Source organism: Podarcis filfolensis (genome assembly GCF_964270895.1).
Source record: "Podarcis filfolensis genome assembly, chromosome: 7".
Lineage (NCBI taxonomy): Eukaryota > Metazoa > Chordata > Lepidosauria > Squamata > Lacertidae > Podarcis > Podarcis filfolensis.
Window position 1 is genome coordinate 28,174,670 of NC_139603.1, and position 23,240 is coordinate 28,197,909.

General features: G+C 45.0%; 1 protein-coding gene across 3 annotated transcripts in view; it reads right to left on the bottom strand.

Moving 5' to 3' along the window:
- Positions 1 to 23,240, bottom strand: part of F13A1 (coagulation factor XIII A chain) — a 217,369-nt gene that overhangs the window by 185,083 nt on the left and 9,046 nt on the right. For all 3 annotated transcript variants that reach the window (XR_014550598.1, XR_014550599.1, XM_083623854.1), the window contains exons 4-5: positions 8,911 to 9,162; positions 991 to 1,109 (exon numbers count right to left, since the gene is read on the bottom strand). Coding sequence is in view for 1 of the 3 variants with exons in the window: in XM_083623854.1 (XP_083479980.1) it covers positions 991 to 1,109; positions 8,911 to 9,162 (371 nt within the window). In the remaining 2 variants the exon portion in view is untranslated. The remainder of the gene's footprint in view (positions 1 to 990; positions 1,110 to 8,910; positions 9,163 to 23,240) is intronic.

Genomic DNA, 23,240 nt, shown 5'->3' on the forward strand with positions numbered 1-23,240 from the left:
AGTTGCGCACCCGTCAAAAAAGGTGTCTGAAAATATCTACAGAGAACATTGGTGCAAATGCTTAGGACTCAGATGCAGGTCAGGCTTTGTGAGCCCTTATGTGTGGAGTAATTCAGTTGAACATAGCAGGTTGCCACCCAAACAATTGCGGTAAGAATTTCAGCGTAATACCCCAGCGTTAAAAAAAATTGCACCAGCCTGAGAGATCAAGGTTCCAGTAATGTCACACAACACCACTGTGCACAGCTGTCAAGTGTCCCTTATTTGAAGGGACAGTCCCTTATTCCAGTGCCATATCCTGCTGCTGTCCCTTACTGATGGATGTCCCTTAAATGTCCCTTAAATAATGTCCCTTAAATTTCAAAGGAAGCAGCTCCTCTCCCTCCCTTCCTGCTGGCCAGGGAGGAGGGAGGCTCCAACTGTGTTGCTTGGCTGTGTTGCTCACCCAATAAGAAGTCTAAGAACGACTGGGGGGTGGAGCTTGCATGCCTTGTGTGTGGCTAGTTAATGCAAGCTGAGGGGTTTTTTTGAATGCTGGACGCCATTTTGTTGCACGTGCTGCTGCAAACTTTGCAGTGCAAAGCCAGGCCGGGGAGCCATCTTAAGTTGAGGCTGCATAGGCCTTGTGGTGCATGCGATTCAGATTCTATTCAGTTGAACCTCTGGTTACAAAGTTGGTTGGACAGTGTTCACGAAGCTACACAGCATGAGTTTGACCAGACTGCAGGAGGACAGGAAGACTGGAGTGCCTGGAACAGGTGAGGCTGCAGGTCCCTTATTTTGGCTACTGGTCCCTTATTTTCAAGGCTGCTGGTCCCTTATTTTCAAATCTGTAAGTTGACAGCTATGCCACTGTGGTCTGTGGTATCACCCTGGCCCAGCAGACACTACCCCACCTTCAATCTTAAGTGTTCATTTGCTGGCGCACAAGATCTTAGGACAGCAGCATAAGTGGCAGAACTTCCAACATGTCCATTCAGAACAACTCACCTGGCCATAATTCCAACTCCTGGATCTTATGCTATCAGGCTCTCCATAGAAAATAACCCCAAGGTCATTCAGGACATACTCTTGCCTTTGCTTTTCATCATCCAGAAACACAGCATCCTCTGCAACAAAACGTTGTGTGTGAAAGCTCGTCAATACAGTTGTTTTGCTTATAATAGATGCCAGCATTTAGTACTGCAGAATGATATGACGCTAATGAAAAGGCTGGGTTTTTTTGTTTTTTTGTTTTTGTTCATCAAGCAGAGCAGTAGGATATCCTTCCTTCCTCGCACAATTCCTTGTAATTGGGAGCCAGGTATTCTTCAACTTAAAAGGAGGAAAGGGGAGGGGGGAGGAAGGCAAATCTGCACTGCTTTGAGCAGGATCTGTAAAGCGTGATTAAAATGTCACCTCTCATAAAGCATTTTATGATTTTGCATCGCTAAGTTGAGAAGTCCAGAGTGCCGTGATGCAATTAGGCATCTGCATAGCGGATCAAAGAACAATTTTGAAACTTCTTAATCGGTGACAGAGAGCGAGTCAATGTCAAAAGATTTAAAGGGAAAAGCGTGCCCTGGAGTTGAGAGATGCTGGAGGAGGCTGAGGGTGTGGTCCACTGATCTATGTAAATAACAGCACAGGGACGGGGAACTTTTTTCAGATTAAGAGTCACATCCCCTTCAAGGGTAGGTGCATGCTGGTGGTGGGTGGGGCCAGAGGCAAAAGTGGGTGGAGCAACAGCTGTAAAGGTTACCTTTGTACAGTAGGCTGGTCTCTACACACATTGCTCTCTATCCTCCACACCTATCTAAGACACACCTTCCAGTCAGGCAAAAACACCCAATGAAATTGTGAAACAAGGTCAGTGAGGGGTGTGGCTTGGAAAGAAGGGGTGTGGCTTGGGTTGCATCCTGAGAGGGCCCCAGGCCTGAAGAAGAAGAGTTTGGATTTGATATCCCGCTATATCACTACCCGAAGGAGTCTCAAAGCGGCTAACATTCTCCTTTCCCTTCCTCCCCCACAACAAACACTCTGTGAGGTGAGTGAGGCTGAGAGACTTCAGAGAAGTGTGACTAGCCCAAGGTCACCCAGCAGCTGCATGTGGAGGAGCGGGGAAGCGAACCCAGTTCACCAGATTATGAGTCCACTGCTCTTAACCACTACACTACACTGGCTCTCTGAGGTTCCCTTTCCCCGTATTGAAACCTGACTTGATGTTACGACTAAGGATTGATGTCAGGAGACTAGGCAAGGAAGTTTTATGACTGTGGCAACAAATGGGAATGAGACTGCACACCTACCCCCCAACCCCCAACCCTGTTCTTTCAGGGAGGAGGAGAGGCAAGCTATCCCTCCTCATCCCAAAACATTTTCCTGCTGCTGTGTGATTTTTGCCTGCAGACAAGAGCAGCAAAATCTAATTGAGTAAGAAGCCCAAAGCCTCAGTTTGCTTAATCAAATCAGTCTGTTTCTGATCTGTGTCAGTTTCACAAGTGCTTATTCATAACGCCATTCTGCCCCATCTCCAGATGGAGATTTGGGATAGTGGGGGGACTGAACCTGCACAGAAATGTTATTGAAACACGTACTTTCAATATGTGTTTGAACTCATTGCATTTCTAAAGCACGTTATTGTAAAAGATATATTTTTTAATGCATTCTGGTCCATTTTTTCAAGCTGAAAAAATGCATTGCAAAACAGAAATATAAGATACAGTCTGATCCACAGGTTAGTAAAGGTCAGGAACCTAGAAAGCACCCAAGCTTTCTGATTTGCAGCCGCTCTCCAGGTTATAAATAGGGGACAATCCCAGCCCTACCTGGAGAAATTGGGGATTGAACCCAGAATCCTCTGCATGCAAGGTAAATGTTTTGCTGCTGAGCTACGGCACTCCCCCAGTTTGCCACGGATTTCACAGAAACCAAATTCCTCAAGCATCCCTATGGACAGCTCCATCTTCTCTTTTGAAATGGAGGCTTCCTTCCAGCTGCTGAGGGTGGGGGTGGATGGTAAGAATCTGTTTCAAGCCTCAGGCACTTTTTGATTTGCATGGCTGCAATAGAGCTGTCAGCAGCGAAGGGCTCCGTTTCAAGCAGGTGGTTGAAGCTCTCCCAGCCTGCAGATCTAAGTTCCCCTGCGCACTGTCTCTGTTCAGACATCATGTAGATCGTCACGGAGAAAGCTCCTTTTTTACATACCCTCCTCCCAACTAACCCTGAAGTGAAGCACCGATCAGCAACTACACCAGACTGTGGCACAAGCAGCATGCCAATGTTCCCAAGACATAAATAAAAGGCTGTGTGAATATGCCGTAATAAAGGTAGGTGTGAGCAGACAGGCTAGCAAGGCTGTAATCCTTTGTAAAGGTAAAGGTAAAGGGACCCCTGACCATTAGGTCCAGTCGTGACCGACTCTGGGGTTGGGGTGCTCATCTCGCTTTATTGGCCGAGAGAGCCGGCGTACAGCTTCCGGGTCATGTGGCCAGCATGACTAAGCCACTTCTGGCGAACCAGAGCAGCACACAGAAACACCGTTTACCTTCCCGCTGGAGCGGTACCTATTTATTTCCTTGCACTTTGACGTGCTTTGGAACTGCTAGGTTGGCAGGAGCAGGGACCGAGCAACGGGAGTTCACCCCGTCGTGGGGATTCGAACCACCGACCTTCTGATCAGCAAGTCCTAGGCTCTGTAGTTTAACCCACAGCGCCACCCGCGTCCCTGTAATCCTTTGTACAAGAACTCAAATTCACAAACCTTTTATTGGCATATAGACAAGAGTCCAGTAAGGTTCAGTACAATAAAATGACTCAGCAAAACCTGTATCTAACGTTTAAGTTAATGCTGGATAATATTCACAAATCCTCTGCAGAAACCTGGCTACTATCACCATCCTCTCTGCATCCTGAGTAAACAAACTTTACATTCGCCTGAACGCCATTCCCTGCTAACGGCTTAATGAACTTAATGATACAAGGGACAGGGCAAAAAAACATACACTACTGATTCCATTTGTCTCTGTCCACAGAGGGATAGCGTCTCTGCGAGGGGAATTTTCTGGAATGCCCTCAGTAGCACATTCAGTCCTGTTAGCATGTATGGCCTGCGTTGATTCAGATTGTTCAAATGGGAAGGATAAGTTGCCAGTGGCGTAGCGTGGGTTGTCAGCACCCGGGGCAAGGCAAGTAATTTGTGCCCCCTAACCCGTGGATTTGCGCCCCCTAACCCGTGGATTTGCCCTAACCCCAGATGTTGCGCCCGGTGCAGCCGGCCCCCCCTGCACCCCCACGCTACGCCACTGTAAGTTGCCATTGGTTTCCCACATCATACCACCCCCAGACTTGCACAGACACTATTCATGATTTGGCTACTAAGTTCTTGAAATTCGTTGTCTAACAATCTGCGTTTAATTATCTCAAATTCAGGATTTCCCAATAAGCAGTACAAGGAGTCTAGATCTCACTGCACTCCATGGGGCCTGCTTCTCAGTACGTTTTGCACTGTATGCAAGTCTTCCTCTCAGGGCCTGACTAGATGAGTTTGTAACCAGAACATTTTTTAAAAAATAGTGCAGGGGCACCATTTTCGTCAGGACTACACAGCAGGGGAGAGGGGAGGTTTTGTAAAAAAAAATTCTACTCATAATTGATCCAGAGCCGATTGCAACATAAAATAAACTTAGCATGTTGCAGGATTCCCCTAAAATAGGCCAGGGGCAATTAATATTTCCTCCAGCGGAGGTTTACTGCTACTGAAGGCAAATGAGCATAATGGTCACAAATCCAATACATTCAGGATTGGCACTGTCCATGAGAAATCCAGTTTCAGCAGAACTTAAGTTTACAATAATTTATAATAAGACTAAGACTTAGCACTTAAGCATACTATATACAAAACACCACACCAGAAGGAAAGAGAGACAGAAAGTGAAAACCAGGCTCCTTCTGGCCGATTATTATAGTCAGCATGACCTTGAGTGAAAGAGATAACAGAACTAGTTTAAACCCAGCTGTTCAGCTTCTCTGAAGGAATAACCCAAACATCATGAACCTTCTGCTTGTTTCTCGGCAGAACAGAAACTTACATGTCAGCTAGAAACTTTCAGTTTGCAGCAGTTTGTATCACACAGAGAAACTTCCAGAACTCTCTTGAATTAATTGGAATAGGAAAGATCTCTACCAATACTTTCTGTACCAAAAAATGAAAACTGACAGGTTTAACCCTTTCCTCTTCTTCCACAGTCCTGATGTAAATGACCCCCTGAAGCAGCTATTGACTCCAGAAAGGAAGCCTCTTTTGGCACCAAGAATCGCAGCTGTACAGGAGGGGGATTTCTCATTATGACCATGGTGGTGGAGCAAAGGGCAAAACACCCCTCCCCGCATGCCTCTCTGGTGCCTACTATTCATTTATTTTCATCTGGTATGATTGCATGCAATGTGTTCGGTGCCATGGGTTTTTTGGCCCTATGATAAGATGATAAAAGCCAGCACTGAATATATAAACAGGGGACATGATGCAAAAGTAGACATATGCAAAAAGTAGCTGTGTTCATCAGTATTATGTGGCACCATCACACAAACATTAATGTCTTATCTTTGTTTGCATGCACAATTCCACAGAGTTCAGCAGACGGGTTTCCCCCCTTCTAGTTGCTATATCTGGGATCACAGAAGCAGAATTTCAAAAAAGGAAACTGCAAGAGCCAGTCCACATATCTGGTATGGTGGTAAATTCAGCAGGCAGCAGAGGCCAAGTGAGCTGGGAAGGTCTGTGGGCAAATACATTATTTGCTTGATATCCACGATCCTTCTCCCGCTGTGGTGCATTTTTTGTTTTGTCCATATTTCTTTTCTCCTCAGGAAATATTAGAGGTTTTCAATCAAGTTTGCTTTTCATTGCTAACCCCCGCTTCACAAATATTTGTGAAATGAGGTAGAGATTAATGAATTTCCCTTTCTTTGTCAAAGGTACTCAGTTTTTCAGTATTCAGTGAAGTGTGGTTGAAAGAGACCAAGACAGAGAGAGACAGGTCTTTGAATTCTCCCCAAGAAGGGAAGACTGCTCCAGAAAACAAGGCCTTTGATTTCTGACAGCTATTACGGCAACTGAGATTGGGTTGAGCAAGAAATCCAGAAATCTGACTGCGAGTTCCCTACACGTAGCTGCTGCGCATTGATGGAGCCCTGCTACTGATGTAGGGGAACTGTTTCATGGATCTAATTCTCAAATGAAGCCCTATGCATAGAAGGAATGGTCCCTACTACCAAGCTATAGTCCGTTCCCCATAATGACTTGTGTAAAGTCATCCATGTGACTTTTATGGCTAAGCATGGAATTGTCTCTAGATCTACCAAATGGATGCATATGAATGCTAATGAGAAGAGATACTTCCATGCAGTGGCGTAGCGTGGGGGGTGCAGGGGGGCCCGGCCGCACTGGGCGCAACATCTGGGGGCGCGCGCTCGCACTCGCAGTGCTAAAATCAGTGCTAAAATCCACGGGTTAGGGGGCGCAAATTACTTGCCTTGCCCCGGGTGCTGACAACCCATGCTACGCCACTACTTCCATGCTTTTCTTAAATCAATGGAATTTTTTATAAGATTGTGTGAGAGAGAGTTAGCTTATCTGAGTGCTAGTATGATCCATTTGACACATTATGGGCTCAAGAGACAGCCTTTTCCTCAATCTATAAAATGTAGGAAAATATCGACCCAACTGCACAGTGGTGTTTGTGAGGCACACCAGATAATTAATGTGTGATACAAAGGGAGAAATAATTTTGGGTTCTACTCACATTTCTTTCTCTTTAAAAACAACAACAACACAACCTTATCAAACGTTAAATCAGCCTGTTGGTTGATTCTGTTAAGTCATGTGTGTGTTGGCTTATTGATAAACAAATTATAGTCAAAGACAAAAGGCTAAAATCTAGCTACAATCTTCATGATGAACATTCCTCCCCTTGTCATATTTGTCTAAACCACTGAGCCTCTTGGGCTTGCTGATCAGAAGGTCGGCGGTTCGAATCCACACAACGGGGTGAGCTCCTGTTGCTCTGTCCTAGTTCCGGCAACCTAGCAGTTCAAAAGCACATCAGTGCAAGTAGTAGATAAATAGGTACCACTGTGGTGGGAAGGTAAACGGTGTTTCCATGAGCTCTGGTTTCTGTCACGGTGTTTCATTGTGCCAGAAGCAGTTTAGTCCTGCTGGCCACATGACCCGGAAAGCTCCCTCAGCCTGAAGCGAGATGAGTGCTGCAGCCCCATAGTCACCTTCGACTGGACTTAACCATCCAGGGGGCCTTTACCTTTTACCTATGTGCTCTTTTAGTAATAGGAATAGTGGTGGAATAGGAACAGAGGAAGCTGCCTTATATTGTGCATCAAGCCCAGCACTGCCAGTGGCTTTCCAGGGTTTCAGGCAGGTAACATTCCTAGCCCTACCAGGAGATGCCAGAGGCTGTATCTGGAACCTTCTTGTATGCAAAACAAATGCTCTCCCACTGAAGTACAGCCCTGAACACACACATACACACCAGTTTCCTGAAAATGTTCTTCCCTTGTAAAAACTGGGGCCAGTTTCTTGGGGTGGAGGAGAATTTTAGGAGGTGGTTGCCACTTCCTGTCCTAGGACTTAGTGGGAAGTTCAGTCCATGGAAACCTGTGGAGAGAGCCTCATGCCACTTCCTGCCAACCACACATTCCCAAATGCCTTGGGAGTGATGTGCTACAACACGAAACAATATCACTTCCAAGTCATTTTTGGCTGGCGGGAAGCTATGGGGAAAGCCTCTTTTTAAAAAGCTTTTCTTTAAAGCAAGAAACAAAAAATATCTGAAAACCCTTGGCCATCTTGTAAGGGTAAGCATGAGGTAAAAATCAGAGAATTTCTTTTGCCCCATGACGTTTGGGGTGGTTTTTTGGTTTGCCTGCATCCACCCAGTGAACACATGAAAAAGAATCTGTTGAAATCTGTTTGGCACGATGCTTAAAAATGTATATGGCTCTTCATCTTCGTATTCTTTATGTATAGAGGATAGCTCTCCACCCCCTATAAAACTTTGGGTTTATACAACTATGTATGCATTAGTAGCTTAAAATACAGTGAGGTTCCTACCCCACCCCTGCTGAATTGTGTTTCAAGTCACGTTTGCACATTGCTGTACACACCGGGGGGGGGGGAGGATGTCTTTGTCTGATGCACCCTTACCTGTTTGCTTTCCCATGCACACACACACAAACCACAACTCCTATTCATGACGCTATCGCCTGAGCATGTGCAATGGCTGAACCCACAAATGTTCGCACTTCAGCTTAACTGCAACGTAAATGTGGCTTGCATTTTCAGATTGGATGGAAGCTGGTTTGAGGGAAAATGCATCGAACAGGAGAATTTCTCAAGAAACTACAGGATAGATATGGATTGTGGCTAATTTTCCATGTACATGGCTTCAAACCCCAGTGGTGGAAGTGCACTGGAGCCAAAGGAAATGGAAATGTGTATATACTAATACTAATACTAATTTATTATTTATACCCCACCCATCTGGATGGGTTTCCCCGGCCACTCTGGGCGGCTTCCACCAGAATATTAAAATACAATGATCCATCAAATATTAAAATCTTCCCAAAACAGGGCTGCCTTCAGATGTCTTCTAAATGTCAGATAGTTGTTTATTTCTTTGACATCTGGTGGGAGGGCGTTCCACAGGGCGGGTGCCACTACCGAGAAGGCCCTCTGCCTGGTTCCCTGTAAATTTGCTTCTTGCGGTGAGGGAACCGCCAGAGGGCCCTCGGCGCTGGACCTCAGTGTCCAGTGTACACAGCCTACAGATATTGAGGCAGGGTTTTTGCTAATGCTGTTGAATACCAAATATGTTAATAGGGCAATCCTCCTCCCCACATCCTCTGCACATTCCTTACCTTCACACCAGGGGTTGAACAGGATGTACGTATCTGTGTTTGGGTTTCTCCTTGTCCTGAGAATGCCAATCGGAGTCAAGACGGCGACATACATGCGGAATTTCCCCACAATGCAGTCAGCAGCTGGCATGATATTCAGGCCAACAGAACTTCCGTCACTGTGAGTGATCTTAGCACCCCATTTGCTGCTTTCCAGATCTTGAACCAAAGGGACGATGATATATGTGCCTTTGCTTTGTTGTGGATATCGCCCTGCAGAGATGGGAAGAGAAGAGGCAGAAATATAGTTTTGCGTATGAGTGCAGCGGATGAATCGTTGTCTTACATTTTGATGGTGCAGCAAAATCTGGGCTGGGAACTGCCCAACGGAAGTCAGTAGGATTACAGTAGATTTACTGCTTTTATATATATATACTGTCTGCATAATTTAGCTTTCTTGTCAACGTTTTTATCTTTAACATCTGCTTGCTCCTTAAAACCAACTTGCAGAAGTTTGCATTGTTTACATAAAACAGGGACAAAAGAACCCAAGACTTGGAAGTCACAAAAATACCCTGTAAACAAATTCCTTCATTGAGTACACTGAAGAATCTTCTAATCACCAACATCCTTGCAGGTCTCCCTATATTAGAGTGGAGAACCTGTGGCCCTCTACCTAATTTCATGTAGGGAGGGAAGCCTGGAAAGAGAGACAGAGAAAGAAAGAAAGAAAGAAAGAAAGAAGGAAGGAAGGAAGGAAGGAAGGAAGGAAGGAAGGAAGGAAGGAGAGCAATTAGGGGGTAAAAATGGGAAAAGCCAAAAGATTGTGAGAAATGGAAAGAAAGGGGAAAGCCCCCTGAAAACAATCAATTGAGAGCTTTGGCAAGGACATAGGCAGTGGGGAACAGGTGGGAGCCAAAATGGATTGGCAAAAGCCCTCTGTAAGCAATCAGTTCAGACTTTTGACAAGAGTGATGTGTCCCTCCTCTGGCAGCCTGCTAGGTGGGGAGAGAAATGGGGCATTAGAAAGAGCCGGGCAGAAGAAGAAGAGTTTGGATTCGATATCCTGCTTTATCACTACCCAAAGGAGTCTCAAAGCAGCTAACAATCTCCTTTCCCTTCCTACCCCACAACAAACACACTGTGAGGTGAGTGGGGCTGAGAGAATTCAGAGCCCAAGATCACCCAGCAGCTGCATGTGGAGGAGCGGAGATGCGAACCCGGTTCCCCAGATTACGAGACTACCACTCTTAACCACTATACCACACTGGCTCTCCATGGCAGATCCATACCATACATTTAAAGCATATCCAATGCATATTTAAAGCACATGACTGATACCAAAGAATCTTGGGAACTTTTGTTTGTTAAGGGTGCTAGGTCTTGTATCTGTGTGGTGGGAAACAACAGCTCCTTCTGGGGGGAGGTCATGTACTTTAAATGTATGTTGTATGTGTTTTTAAAGCACGGTGCAGATCGGCCCAGAAAGTGAGAAGGGGGTGTCAGAATGAGAGACAGAAAGAGAGGGGGGGAAGGGGTGGATCTGACCAATGTTTTGCTCAGGCATTTCACCCACCCACAGATTGCCCTCAAGCATATGCAGCCCTCAGTAGGGGAAAAAAGAGATAATTTGCCACCCCGCCCTAGTCACAGAAAGGTTCCAGGCCTCAATATTAAATTCTACAAATGTTAGGATTAGCTACCAATGGGAGCTATCTGAAAATAGCCAGCAAAGTGGGCTCTTCCCCAATATTAGCTACAAACATCACCCACCCATATAAATTGCGCAGGTGGGCATGTTGTCCTCCCATGATTACCAACTTGTATATCAAAGGTGGAGGACCTGTGGTATTCCAGATGTTGATGGACACTAGCTCCAATCAGTCCCAGGCAGCCTGGCCAATGGCAGCAGTGTAGTTCGCTGCTCAGGTGCCCTGCACTTGGGGGCGGGATGAACTAGGTGAGGTATTATTGCCAGGGATTATGGGAGTTGTAGTCTAGCAACATTTGAAGGGCCAAAGGTTCATCATCCTTGGATTATGCTGAGCTACATGGACCTAACTTGGTATAATGCAGGTTCCAATACCCTAGAACTGTCCCACTCCGCATATTCCTGTAAAGTAGGAACTGCTGTGCTCAGGAAGGGTGCACAGAGCAAAGACAGGGATATGTTCCTGGTTTAGCAGGAGACATAATTGCAGAAATACATTTTTGGGACCTGAACTTTGGCACTGAACGTGGTGTATCTAGAGATTAGATACAGCCCCTATAAAGCCCTGGATTTATCTCTATTGACAGGGTTCTTCTACTTTAATCTCCAGTGCAATTCTAGTTTATATTTTGGTTCCTGTGGCCTTGGTTGACACAACTCAGGAAACCTTCCATCTAACCCAGAATATTTGGGCCCTATGGAAGAAGAAAGAGGCCTTCAAAAGAAGCAACACAAGAAAGAAAAGCCAAATCAATAGCACATTTGGGAAGATAGAGCAAAGGACGCTTTAAAAGGGGGCTTCAAAGGGAATCAGGTGGAGAGGGAGATGCTAAAGAGGCAACCAAGATGAGAGGCCGGTGGCAGCTAACAATGGGATCAGCAAGTTGAATGCCGACTCGTTCTTTGAACGGTGGCTGGGCCTGACCTTTCCTCTCTCTACAGTAGGGGCTCAGCTTCAGCTCTGCTCTACAGTATAATGGCAAGCCAAGCCCAGAAGGAAACCCAACTACTAAAGAAAGTGAAATGCCAGGAGAAAAATCAGCTTGCTGAACCTGCATATTTGGAAGAAGAGGAGGAGAAGGAGGCCTCTCTAATGTCCTCTTTTTGTGGGTGAGGAATGCATTTGATTTCTCTTTCATAGTTCATATTTTTATGAACATATTGGGAGCCAGTGTGGTGTAGTGGTTAAGAGCGGTAGTCTCGTAATCTGGTGAACCGGGTTCGATTCCCCGCTCCTCCACATGCAGCTGCTGGGAGACCTTGGGCTAGTCACGCTTCTTTGAAGTCTCTCAGCCCCACTTACCTCACAGAGTGTTTGTTGTGGGGTAGGAAGGGAAAGGAGAATGTTATCCACTTTGAGACTCCTTCGGGTAGTGATAAAGCGGTATATCAAATTCAAACTCTTCTTCTTATGGACTTGTTAGGAAGCATGCATGCATTCAGAGACAACAGGCATCAATATGAGATGTAGCACTGCTATGTGGTCCAGGCATAATAAGCATGGCCTCCTCCACATGCTTCTGGACTACAACTCCCATCAGCCCCAACCAGCATGGCCAGTGATAAGGGATGATGGGAGCTGTAGTCCAGGAAAAAAAAACACACCTCTGCCCATTTTCTCCTGTTGCCCTGTATCATGGAGCTGTAGAGTTGGAAGGGTCCCAAGGCTCATCGAGTCCAACCACCTGCAGTGGAGGACTTGCCTCCCTTCCTGAATGATGCCACACCTCTCAGGTCCCACCTGTATCATGAAGACTTTCGCTCAACCTCCTAAGTCCCACCTCCTTGCTACAGCAAAGGCTGTAACAAGGCCTAACACTTGTAATTGGATCACACCTTTTTTCTGTGCTTACTCTTGTCTCCTTCCCCTCCCCTTCCACTATTTCCTCTGGTCAGATCTGAGATTACTGGAAGCTCCTTGGGGTAGACAACTCTCCTCATGCACTCTGTAAGACGCCATGCGCCTTGATGGCACTGAGCAAATACACAGATAAATATCTGGTACTTGAGGGTTGTGGGAACAATTTAAAACTGCAAAGTGCCTGCTCAGTATTCAGTGCCACAAAAATGATACAGATTTAAAGCACAAGCGTATCTGAAACGTTTGTTTATGCAGCTTGTTATCACAGCCCCTTTTGGTTGCTTTAATCTTTGACATTTATATTTAGAAACGGGGTAATTTGAAGCCGAATCAAGCAGAACGTAAAAAAGAGAGAGCCTTGCATAATTAGGGCTTCTTGATTCAAGCTTTTCATCATCATTTGTTCATTGATCTTTAGGCTACTATTTGCATCCAGTGAATTCTGAACTCAAACTACATATGTAGATCAAGATAATAGTTTTGTGTACATTTATTCACTTAAAATATTTCTAACATGGCCTTCCTCAAAAAAACCAATACCTTTTTGGGATGCAACATAATAAAGTACTCAATTTAAAACAGTAATTTCTGTATCTCAATAATGTACTATCACAGATAAAACCCCATTAAACAAGCAACAGCCTTTAAAACCATAGATTGACTCCATCCCTCCACCATTGATGGCAATCTAACACATAGAGTATCTTAATGTACACATTCCTAAACACATTTTCTTCTAAAAGAGGAATGCATTTTGGTGCACTGAGCTGAGAAATATTTCACCAAATTTGGAGAAGTGCAAAATCAAAAGGAGAATTGTTTTTGTATTGATGTAGTAGCCTGGAAGGTGTGAATTGGGTCGGTTTGTTTTACAACACAGACTGGACAAAATTCTCTTCTATTCCCAGTTTCCATCAAGATTTTTATATCTATCCTAACTTTTGAACCAGATGGATCTCCAAGGCACCTTGCATAAATACAATTCGAACAACACTGATGCTACTTTGGAACCTGTTCAACACAAAGCATGATCACATTGTGTAACAGAACAACCATTCTACTGCAACTATTAATGAATTCTAGAGTTGGAAAGAACCTTGGAAGTATTCCAGGCCACCTCCCCTGCTTGAGGCAAAAAACCCAGAGCCATACCATCCCACAGAGATGGCTGCTCAGAGACCTCCAACAAAGACAATCCCTAGGTAATTGCCTCCACTCTTACCATCAACACGTTTCTCCTCATGTTTAACCAGAATCTACTTGCCTGCAACTGAACACCATTATATCTAGTCCTCCTGCCCTCTGGGGGCAGCAGAGACAAGTCTTTATCCTTGATCATGGACTGGATGAGAGCCAACAAATTGAAGCTCAATCCAGATAAGACTGAGGCACTGTTAGTGGGTGGTTCCCTAGCCCAGATGGCTGGGAGGTTGCCTGCACTTGCTCTTACACTCCTTCTGAAGGAAGGAGTACATGGCTTGGGGGTACTTCTGTATCCTTTGCTGTCGCTTGAGGCTCGTGGCCTCAGTGGCGCAGAGTGCCTTCCATCAGCTTTGGCTGGTGGCCCAGCTCCACCCCTGTCTGGACAGGGATAGTCTAACTTCTGCTATCTAGTTGGCTAGATTAATGCAATGTGTTCTATGTAGGGCTGTCTCTGAAGGTGGTGCAGAAACTTCAGCTGGTGCAGAATTCAGGAGTCAGATTGATCACTAAAACAAGATGGCTTGAGCACTTTACACCGATCCTGACCCAACTGCACTGACTGCTGATTAGCTCCTGGGTCCAATTCAGAGTGCTGTTTTTGACCTATAAAGCTTTAAATGGCTTAGGACCTCAATACCTCAAGGACCGCCTCTCTCGATATGGGCCTACCTGGACCCTGAGATCATCTTCTGAGGCCCTTCTTCATGCAACTCCTCCACGAGAGGTTTGGAGGGTGGCAACACGAGAACAGGCCTTTTCTGCAGTGGCTCCCCATTTGTTGAATGCTCTCTGAGGCTTGCCTGGCACCTTCATTGTACACCTTTAGGTGCCAGGCAAAATCGTTCCTCTTCAACCAGGCCTTGGGCTGGTTAACATTCTATATCCATTTAAATGTGTTTGTGGGAGTGGGAGGAGGAGGAGGAGGAAGAAGAGTTTGGATTTGATATCCCACTTTATCACTGCCCTAAGGAGTCTCAAAGCTAACAATTTTCTTTCCCTTTCCTCCCCCACAACAAACACTCTGTGAGGTGAGTGGGGCTGAGAGACTTCAGAGAAGTGTGACTAGCCCAAGGTCACCCAGCAGCTGCACGTGGAGGAGCGGGGAAGCGAACCCGGTTCACCAGATTATGAGTCCACTGCTCTTAACCACTACACCAAGCTGGCTCTCGTGGAGGGGCGTTTTTGGTTTGTGGCTTTTGTCATTGCCATTGTTTTTATTATGCGTTTTGAGTTTTTATCTTGTATTTTATATTGCGAACTGCCCTGAGATCTATGGATGAAGGACGGTATTTATTTAATGAAACAAATAAACAAATAAATAACAAATCCCTGCCTGAGCATTGGTACAGCAGATTAATCACTTCCTTAACAGGGCAAATACACACACATATTTCTTACATCCCTGCTGGTGAAGCTTGCAAGCTTATATGAAGCAGTACAAAAAAACAAAAAATCCTTCAGAACCTATGAAAAGGGACAGCGGTGCTGCTACCATCTGCTAGCAACAAGGTTCCAATTACATCATCCTCAATCTCATCCATCTCAAATCCAGCCTTTGTGCACAGCAAGCTCAGCAACCAAGGGTGCCTGGCCCCATGCAACCAGCAGAGGGAGCAAGCAAGCCTCAAAACAACAGCTGTATACGGGCTTCCTGGTTGCTGCTTCCCATTCCAGATATTCCTCTCCATCCCTTCAAGCAGTATTTTTGAATGCAGAGGGTGTTCGCCCCTCCCCCCCAGCCACCACCACAGATCAGATAGATAACAAGGACAGGGCTCTCTCCCTCTCTTTATTTAATTATTTATTTGACCCTTCATCCGTATCACTGGCTTCCAGGCACGTCCAGGAAATATAATAATTGTGACAGGGTTATAAATAGCCAAGTTATAAATGTTGGAAGGTATGGAGTTATTTGACCCCTGAGCCATCCGAAGGCAGCCCCGTATAGAGAAGGGTGTTTTTAAAAATGTTTTATTTTATTATATATATATATATGTTGGAAGCTGCCCAGAGTGGCTGGGGCAACCCAGTCCGATTAGTAGGGTATAAGTTGTAAAATTGTTATTGTTGTTGTTGAATAGCACATCCCTGTTTTCATCAGATAAATGTTGGAGGGTATGCTACGAGGAGGGCAAGAGTAGGGGGTATCACCAAAATTCATTTTTAATATTATTTATTATTATTTATTTATTCAACGTATACACCGCTCTATACTTGAAGGTCTCAGAGCGGTTCACAACACAATATAAAATCAAACTGAAAGCAGCAACCCAATAACACCCCCCCCCAAAGCCACATTCTAAAAGGGTGTTGGATGTCAATAAGATCAACCAAAGGCCTGGTTAAAAAAATAATGTTTTTGCCTGGCACCTAAAGGTATATAGTGAAGGTGTCAGGTGTACTTCCCTGGGGAGAGCATTCCACAGACAGGGAGCCACTGCAGAGAAGGCCCGTTCTCGTGTTGCCACCCTCTGGTGATACTATGAATACAGGGGTGAAGAACCTCTGACCATGGGGCATGCTGGGCCTCCTTATTGGACCTAATAGGCCATTTCTGTCAAGCCACACCCACTTGCCAAGCACCTAACATCAAAGATGACGTCCAGTGTCGGAAGGTAAAAATAAGCTGGGCTGGGTCAAAAGGGTTCTCCGAAGCATCATTTATCACCTGGCCGGCAGACCTTCAAAGCACAGCACAATGCTTTTTGCAAACTTCTTAATCTCAGGGTCTTGGGTTTGAGCCCCATGTTGGGCAAAAGATTCCTGCATGCAGATGATCCTCATGGTCCCATCTCTAGGATTCCATTATTCCTTGCAAAGAGTCCTTCATGACGCTTTGAAGTCGAGGCAACCAGCTGATTGTCGGTGCTTCAGAGTTGTGCAGGGCTTTTTGTGACGTGCTTTGAAGTCCCAACAAAAGTCCACGTCAGCTGATGTCCTTCTGATGTCAGGTGCATGACAGGTGGGCCACCCATTCACTTGTGAAGAGTGGCCCACAGGGGCAGAGGCTGGGTAAGGCAGATAAGGATCTGGCCCACCAGTCTCATCCAGTTCCATATCCTCCGATTTCTCTGATGAAAATACAGTAGACCCTCGGGTTACGTTACCTTCGTGTAACATAACTTTCGGGTTGTGAACGCAGCAAACCCAGAAGTGTATACTTCCAGATTTTGCCGCGCGCGCATGTGCAGAAATGCTCTGCACACTGCCTGCACATGCACAGAAGCACTCTATCGCACTGTGCGCATGTGCAAAAGCAGCGCCTCATGTTTTGGACTTTTCAGGGTATGTGAGGACCCCAGAATGAATTCAGTTCATATCCGGAGGGTCCACTGTAAGGACGTCCTATTCCATCATAATCTCCATCTCCATCTCCATCAATTTATTACTTATATCTCGCTAATCTGACTGGGTTGCCCCAGCCACTCTGGGCAGCTTCCAACATACATAAAAACATAATAAAATATTAAACATTTAAAAACTTCCATGTACAGGGCTGCCTTCAGATGTCTTCTAAAGGTTGTATAGTTACTCATCTCCTTGTTTTATGGGGTCGCATAACTCCATACCCTTCAATATTTCTCTGAAGAAAATTGGGACATCCTATGGAAAAAGCAGGACATTCAGGGATCAAATCAGAAACCAGGATGGCTTCTGTAAATCTCGGATTGTCCCTGGAAAACAGGAACACTTGGGGGGTCTGCAGTTTCCCACCGTTCTCTTAAGAGAAAATACCCAGTTAATTCCACAAATAAAACCAGAGAAGTAAACCAAAGTATTGTTGTTGTTATCGTTTAGTCGTGTCCGACTCTTCGTGACCCCATGGACCAGAGCACGCCAGGCCCTCCTGTCTTCCACTGCCTCCCGCAGTTTGGTCAAACTCATGCTGGTAGCTTCGAGAACAATGTCCAACCATCTCGTCCTCTGTCGTCCCCTTCTCCTTGTGCCCTCCATCTTTCCCAACATCAGGGTCTTTTCCAGGGAATCTTCTCTTCTCATGAGGTGGCCAAAGTATTGGAGCCTCCGCTTCAGGATCTGTCCTTCCAGTGAGCACTCAGGGCTGATTTCCTTCAGAATGGATAGGTTTGATCTTCTTGCAGTTCATGGGACTGCAAGAAGAACCAAAGTATACACAATGCCTTTAGCAGCTGTACCTATAAGTCTCAGCTGTGGGGTGATAGGTTGAAGACCTGAGACTGATCCTCCCCTGGCACAATCGCAGCTCTCTCTGTTTTGTCAAAGTGTATAGAAATTGCTGTCACAATTGCTCTGAATCATGGTGTCAAACAGCTATTAGTATTTGCCATTCTAGTGGTCTCCAGAGGCGGAGCTAGCTGCTCCAGCACCAGGAGCAGAGCCCATGCTGTGCACCTGGGGGCGGGACGAGCGTCCCAGGGGGGTGGCATGGTGATGTCACCCCCCTCAGGGATGACACTCGAGGTGAACCACCCCCACCGCACCCCCCTTTCCTCTGCCAGTGGAGCTCTCCAGATGTTTTGAACCAGAAGTCCCTTCAGCACCAGCCAGCACACATCTTACTCATTATAACAATTTTTTTAAAGAAAAAATGTGCTTTTCACATCGTGCCATTTGCAGCTAAGTGTTGCATGGCTAATTAATCAAACTCCCAAGTTTCTGTTAAATGAAAAGAAGAAGAGGAGGAGGAGGAGGAGGAGGAGGAGGAGACTCATTAATTCAATAGTGGTCTTTGTGACACCATATTGTTCTCATACTCTGCAAAAGACTCCACCCTTTGAAAAAGCTGTTATTTATTACTGTTGAATCGTTGTTTCCTAAAATATGTGAACCACACTCACTCCCCCTCCCCCCCAAAAATGTTGCGTGCCAGCTGCTAAGCTAGGACCACTGTACGCAATTCTGAAACTCATCCTGATCCAACAAGTGTAATTGTCCCACACTTTCCAGTGCATTTTTCCATCACTTTCCATATCACAGGAAGTCCAGTCGTTGGGGGAAGTGAATTTGTTGTGCAAAACCTCCCAATTGACTATAAGAGCACAATCCGAATTTGTCAGTATTTGACTGACTCCCAACCCAAAAATAGTCACCGCCTGGAAGCACCCAAAGTCAGAATTAAGGAGCGAGATGCCCCTGAGCACATTCTAAACCTAGGGATTTGTTTTCGGTAGCAGAACTGACCTGAGCTCACAGTCCTTTCACACAAAAGTCCACTCAGCCCTGGTTAGTTTTCTTTGTTTCAACAGCCTCATCGGGGAAGGTAGTTTTGCTATTGCAATGCCTGGGAGTCAAACGCCCTTGCTGATAGACTACAAAAGGCCCAGAGGCCTCCCAGTAGATCTTAATTTACCTTCAGCCAGGGATGCTGAAAATTGCCAACAGAAACAGAAGTGGAAATTGCCCGTGTTCTCTTATTCATCCCATGTCCTGAGCAGAAATCAATTCAGAAACTCCTATTGGATTTTGCTACTTTCAGTCCACAAACAATATGCAATGGATTGCTATTGCTCTCCACTTGCACGGGAATTCCTTTGCAGTGAAACGGGCGGCCTTTTGCATGGGGTGGAATATCATAATTACAATGTAAATTACGTTAAGTTATGCAATTTTGCCATGCTGGTCAACATGATGAGTAAATACTGGGTGGAACTGAAACAGTGATTCATGTGAGTCATGGAAAGATCAGTCAGTTAGAACGTGGTGCTGATAACACAAAGTTTGCAGGTTTAGTCCCCATATGGGAGATCTGCATATTCCTGAATTGCAGAGGGTTGAACTAGATGATCCTTAGGGTAACTTCCAACTCTACAGTTCTATGATACAATAATAATAATAATAATAATAATAATAATAATAATAATAATAATAATAATTTATTATTTGTACGCCGCCTATCTAGCCGAGTTTCCCCAGCCACTCTAGGCAGCTCCCAATCAAGTGTTAAAAACAATACAGGATTGAATATTAAAAACTTCCCTAAACAGGGCTGCCTTCAGATGTCTTTTAAAAATAGGATAGCTGTTTATTTCCTTGACATCTGATAGGAGGACATTCCACAGGGCGGGCGCCACTACCAAGAAGGCCCTCTGTCTGCTTCCCTGTAGCCTCACTTCTCGCAGTGAGGGAACTGCCAGAAGGCCCTTGGCGCTGGACCTCAGTGTCTGGGCTGGACGATGGGGGTGGAGAAGCTCCTTCAGGTATACAAAACCAAGGCTGTTTAGGGCTTTAAAGGTCAGCACCAACACTTTGAATTGTGCTTGGAAACGTACTGGAAGCCAATGCAGATCTCTCAGGACCAGTGTTATATGGTCCTGGCGGCCACTCCCAGTCACCAGTCTAGCTGCCGCAATCTGGATTCTATGACAAATATTAAGGAGTAAATAAAAATGCTGCCTTCTTACATCCCTGCCTGTGGAAGAGAATTCTTATTCCACCCAGCCCAGATAGGTCTGTCCTCACCTTTTCTTTACAGCTTTGACTGCACAGTTATAAAGAGCAACAGGACTGAGTACCAGAGCGAAGAAGAGAAAGGCAAAGTTATCTTTGTCCAAGAATCCATGGATTTACAGGAATACAGGAGCCAAGAAAATGCCAACTTTAACCCAAGAGCTCTTTTATGGATGCTGTTATGTATATCAGTCAATTGGCTTATAACAAAAGTGTTTAGGGCGTTTAGACCAATATGTATGGATTTTAAGAAGCCAGTTTGGCAGAGTTCAAATGGATCCGAAGATTTACAGCTGTAAGAAAAAGATCATTAATGCAAGGAGGTGGCGTATAAATTTATCAACAGATTTAATGTCGGACCCAGGAAGACACAATAAAAGGGGAGATTGATGTGATCTTTTAGCTGCCTTTTGAACAAGCCATTATTAGGAGGACTCATATTTTCAATAAGGATATGGAACTGACACAACATCACCTGCTATGGATATACTCAACAGACGGGGATCTGTATGCTCTGTGCCCAACAGTAGGAGGGTAAGGTATGCACTGGAATAAGAGTGTCCAAGGGATGAGGCTAAATTACAGATCAGAGATGGGGGATTTCTGGTCCTCCAGATGTTGTTGGTCTTCTACTCCCTTCAGCCTCACCCAGCACAGCCAATGGTCAGGGATGAGGGGAGTTGTGGTTCAACTAGACCTCGAGGGCCATAGGTTTCCTATCTCTGCTGTGAGTCCTGCAGGTTGCAGGGAGAACATGGCAGGTGGGATCAGCATCTCCATGCCTCCAACTTCTCTCCATTCCTGCAAAGCAGCAAAGCACACCATGCCTCCTACCCGTATTTAGCAGCTGTTTGGTGGTGACTCAAGTTACCAGATCTGAGCCCTGAACGGGAATAGGGAAGAATGGAATGTGATGGGTAGTTCACCAAGGAATTCATGGTGAAAACCCAGTTATGTATTGCGTTTTCTCTAATACTACCCAAGATTCAACCTCCTTTTGTTGAAAGTGGAACAGCAGGGGTCATTCAGTTTCTAGTTTAAGGGTTACTTCTGTTATCAGTAAGTCAGCTAGCCAGGAGGCGAGATGGAGGTGTTGCTTAGCACCTAGGCCGTGGCATGATCTTTCGTGAGGTGGCATGTGCTCTGATTGGCTAGATACTTCTGCGGGAGTTTCCCTCTGTATGTTTAGTTGAATGTCTCCCTGATATGTACAAGTAAGAAAGACAAAACCTCTCTGTTTCATTCTCCTCGAGTTATACACTGTTTTTATTCAGTCTTCCTCAGTAAAGTCTTATCGGAGTTTCTTTTCTCTCTGGACTCCGTCTGTATTATTTAACTGACAATGCAAATGATTTTATCCAAACATACATGGACTATCCTTCCTTCAAAATGAAAAAGAACCTGAAAGGAAAACCTGAAAAGGCACACCTTATCACCATATAGAAATGAAAAAGCTAAATGCATGCTAATTCCTAACTAGCAGATTTAATAAATGGCTACACGATTATTGTGCAGCAACAGAAAGGGGGGGCAGACAATAATACAAATGCAAAAATACAGCTAGTTCCTAGGAAGACAAATTAAATGTCAAATCAAAAATAATTCTCAAAGAGTTTATAACAGTAGGGGAGACGGCTGTGGAGAAAGATTTGCATCAGTAAGTCATGTAGACTGAATAGTAAATTTGCCACAAATGTCATGGACTCAGTAGTTCGCAGGCACTCAGATGCAGAAAGAGAATGCAAATGTAAGCTTAATTTCAGTGGATTTACTCTAGGTAAAATGTGGTTGAATACTGCCCTATATAACTGCAGCACACAGAATTAGCTTATTAGTCAACAGCAACTTTAACACAGCACAAATGTTTTTCATAAGCAGACTGTTCTTCCATTACGAATCAAGCATTGAGTAATCAGCAAGTAATCGATGAAACATGCAGCATGTTCTGAACCAACCAAGGAAGAAAAGGACTATTTCTTTGTGCAATAAAAACACACAGAACTCGTTACCAAAAAGATGTAGCAATAGCCACTAGCTTGGATGGTTGTAAAAATTGTGACAGTTCATGGAGGATAGATTTTTTAAAATGGCAATAATCCATGATAGTTAAATGGAACTTCAGTCTTTAGATCAGTATACTAATGATTACCAGGTGCTCATGTTACTGAGATGCTCTGGCTGGAACTCTGTACATGCTCAAAGGCTGTGTGCAACTTAGCTTTGCTGTGTGCCATTGTGATGAGAGAGAGTGAGTGAGAGACCCTTTGTTGAGGCCAGAGCTGATCCAAATACATGCCAGCCAGCCAGCCAGGAACTGGCTGCATATGCATAATTGAATCCCCTGAACCCAGTGCCAGATCTAATGCAAGCATCACCTAGGATTTGGCCATTCATCATTCCCTGTGAGCAAACAGTTGCCAGCTGGCAAGCATATCTTGCAATGAGCGTCCATTTGCATTTTCTGAAGAGGTCCAAGCTCATCCTCTTTCAAGGCACCTTATTAAAATGAGATTTGATGGGCAGGGAATGCGATTTGCTATTTTCTTTGGGATTAGTCAGCAGGACTCCCCCATGGAGAGGCACTTTCCAAAGAGAAGGTTTTTCTATTTTATAACAGGATCAGGAAGGTTTGAAATCTGACCCTAGAATCAATGATTATATGATTAGCCCAAGCATCACCCCCTGCTCTCCACCGCCGGCTGCCTGCGTAGAATGGGACCACTACTTTGACAGGCAGAAGGATGATCTGAAACAGCAAAAGCCTTTTTGGAACATTCAAGGCTAGCTGTGGCCCTCGACTAATCGTGAAAATTCAAGAGATGATCCAGCATTTTCTTTCTGTTCCTCCCACACAAGGCAAGTCATTTCCGTGTCTGAATCCCCTGACCTTCTTTTAACCTTCCTTATTACCCCAATCTGACTCATCTCTGGCTATCGAAAGGGTTCTTCGTGTGAACTTTCCTCTTCCTGGGTGGCACAGGGAACTGTGGTTAGCTCTAACAGAAAGTGGAAGCTTCTGGTATCCTCCTCGCATGAAATGTAGGGTGTTCATTCTTGTAATGCTAAACTATGGCTATGTCTAAAACCAAGCCATTTTGTTCCCTTCCTCCCCATAGTGTTTAGGAAAGGTGAGGCGTTAACAACTGATTT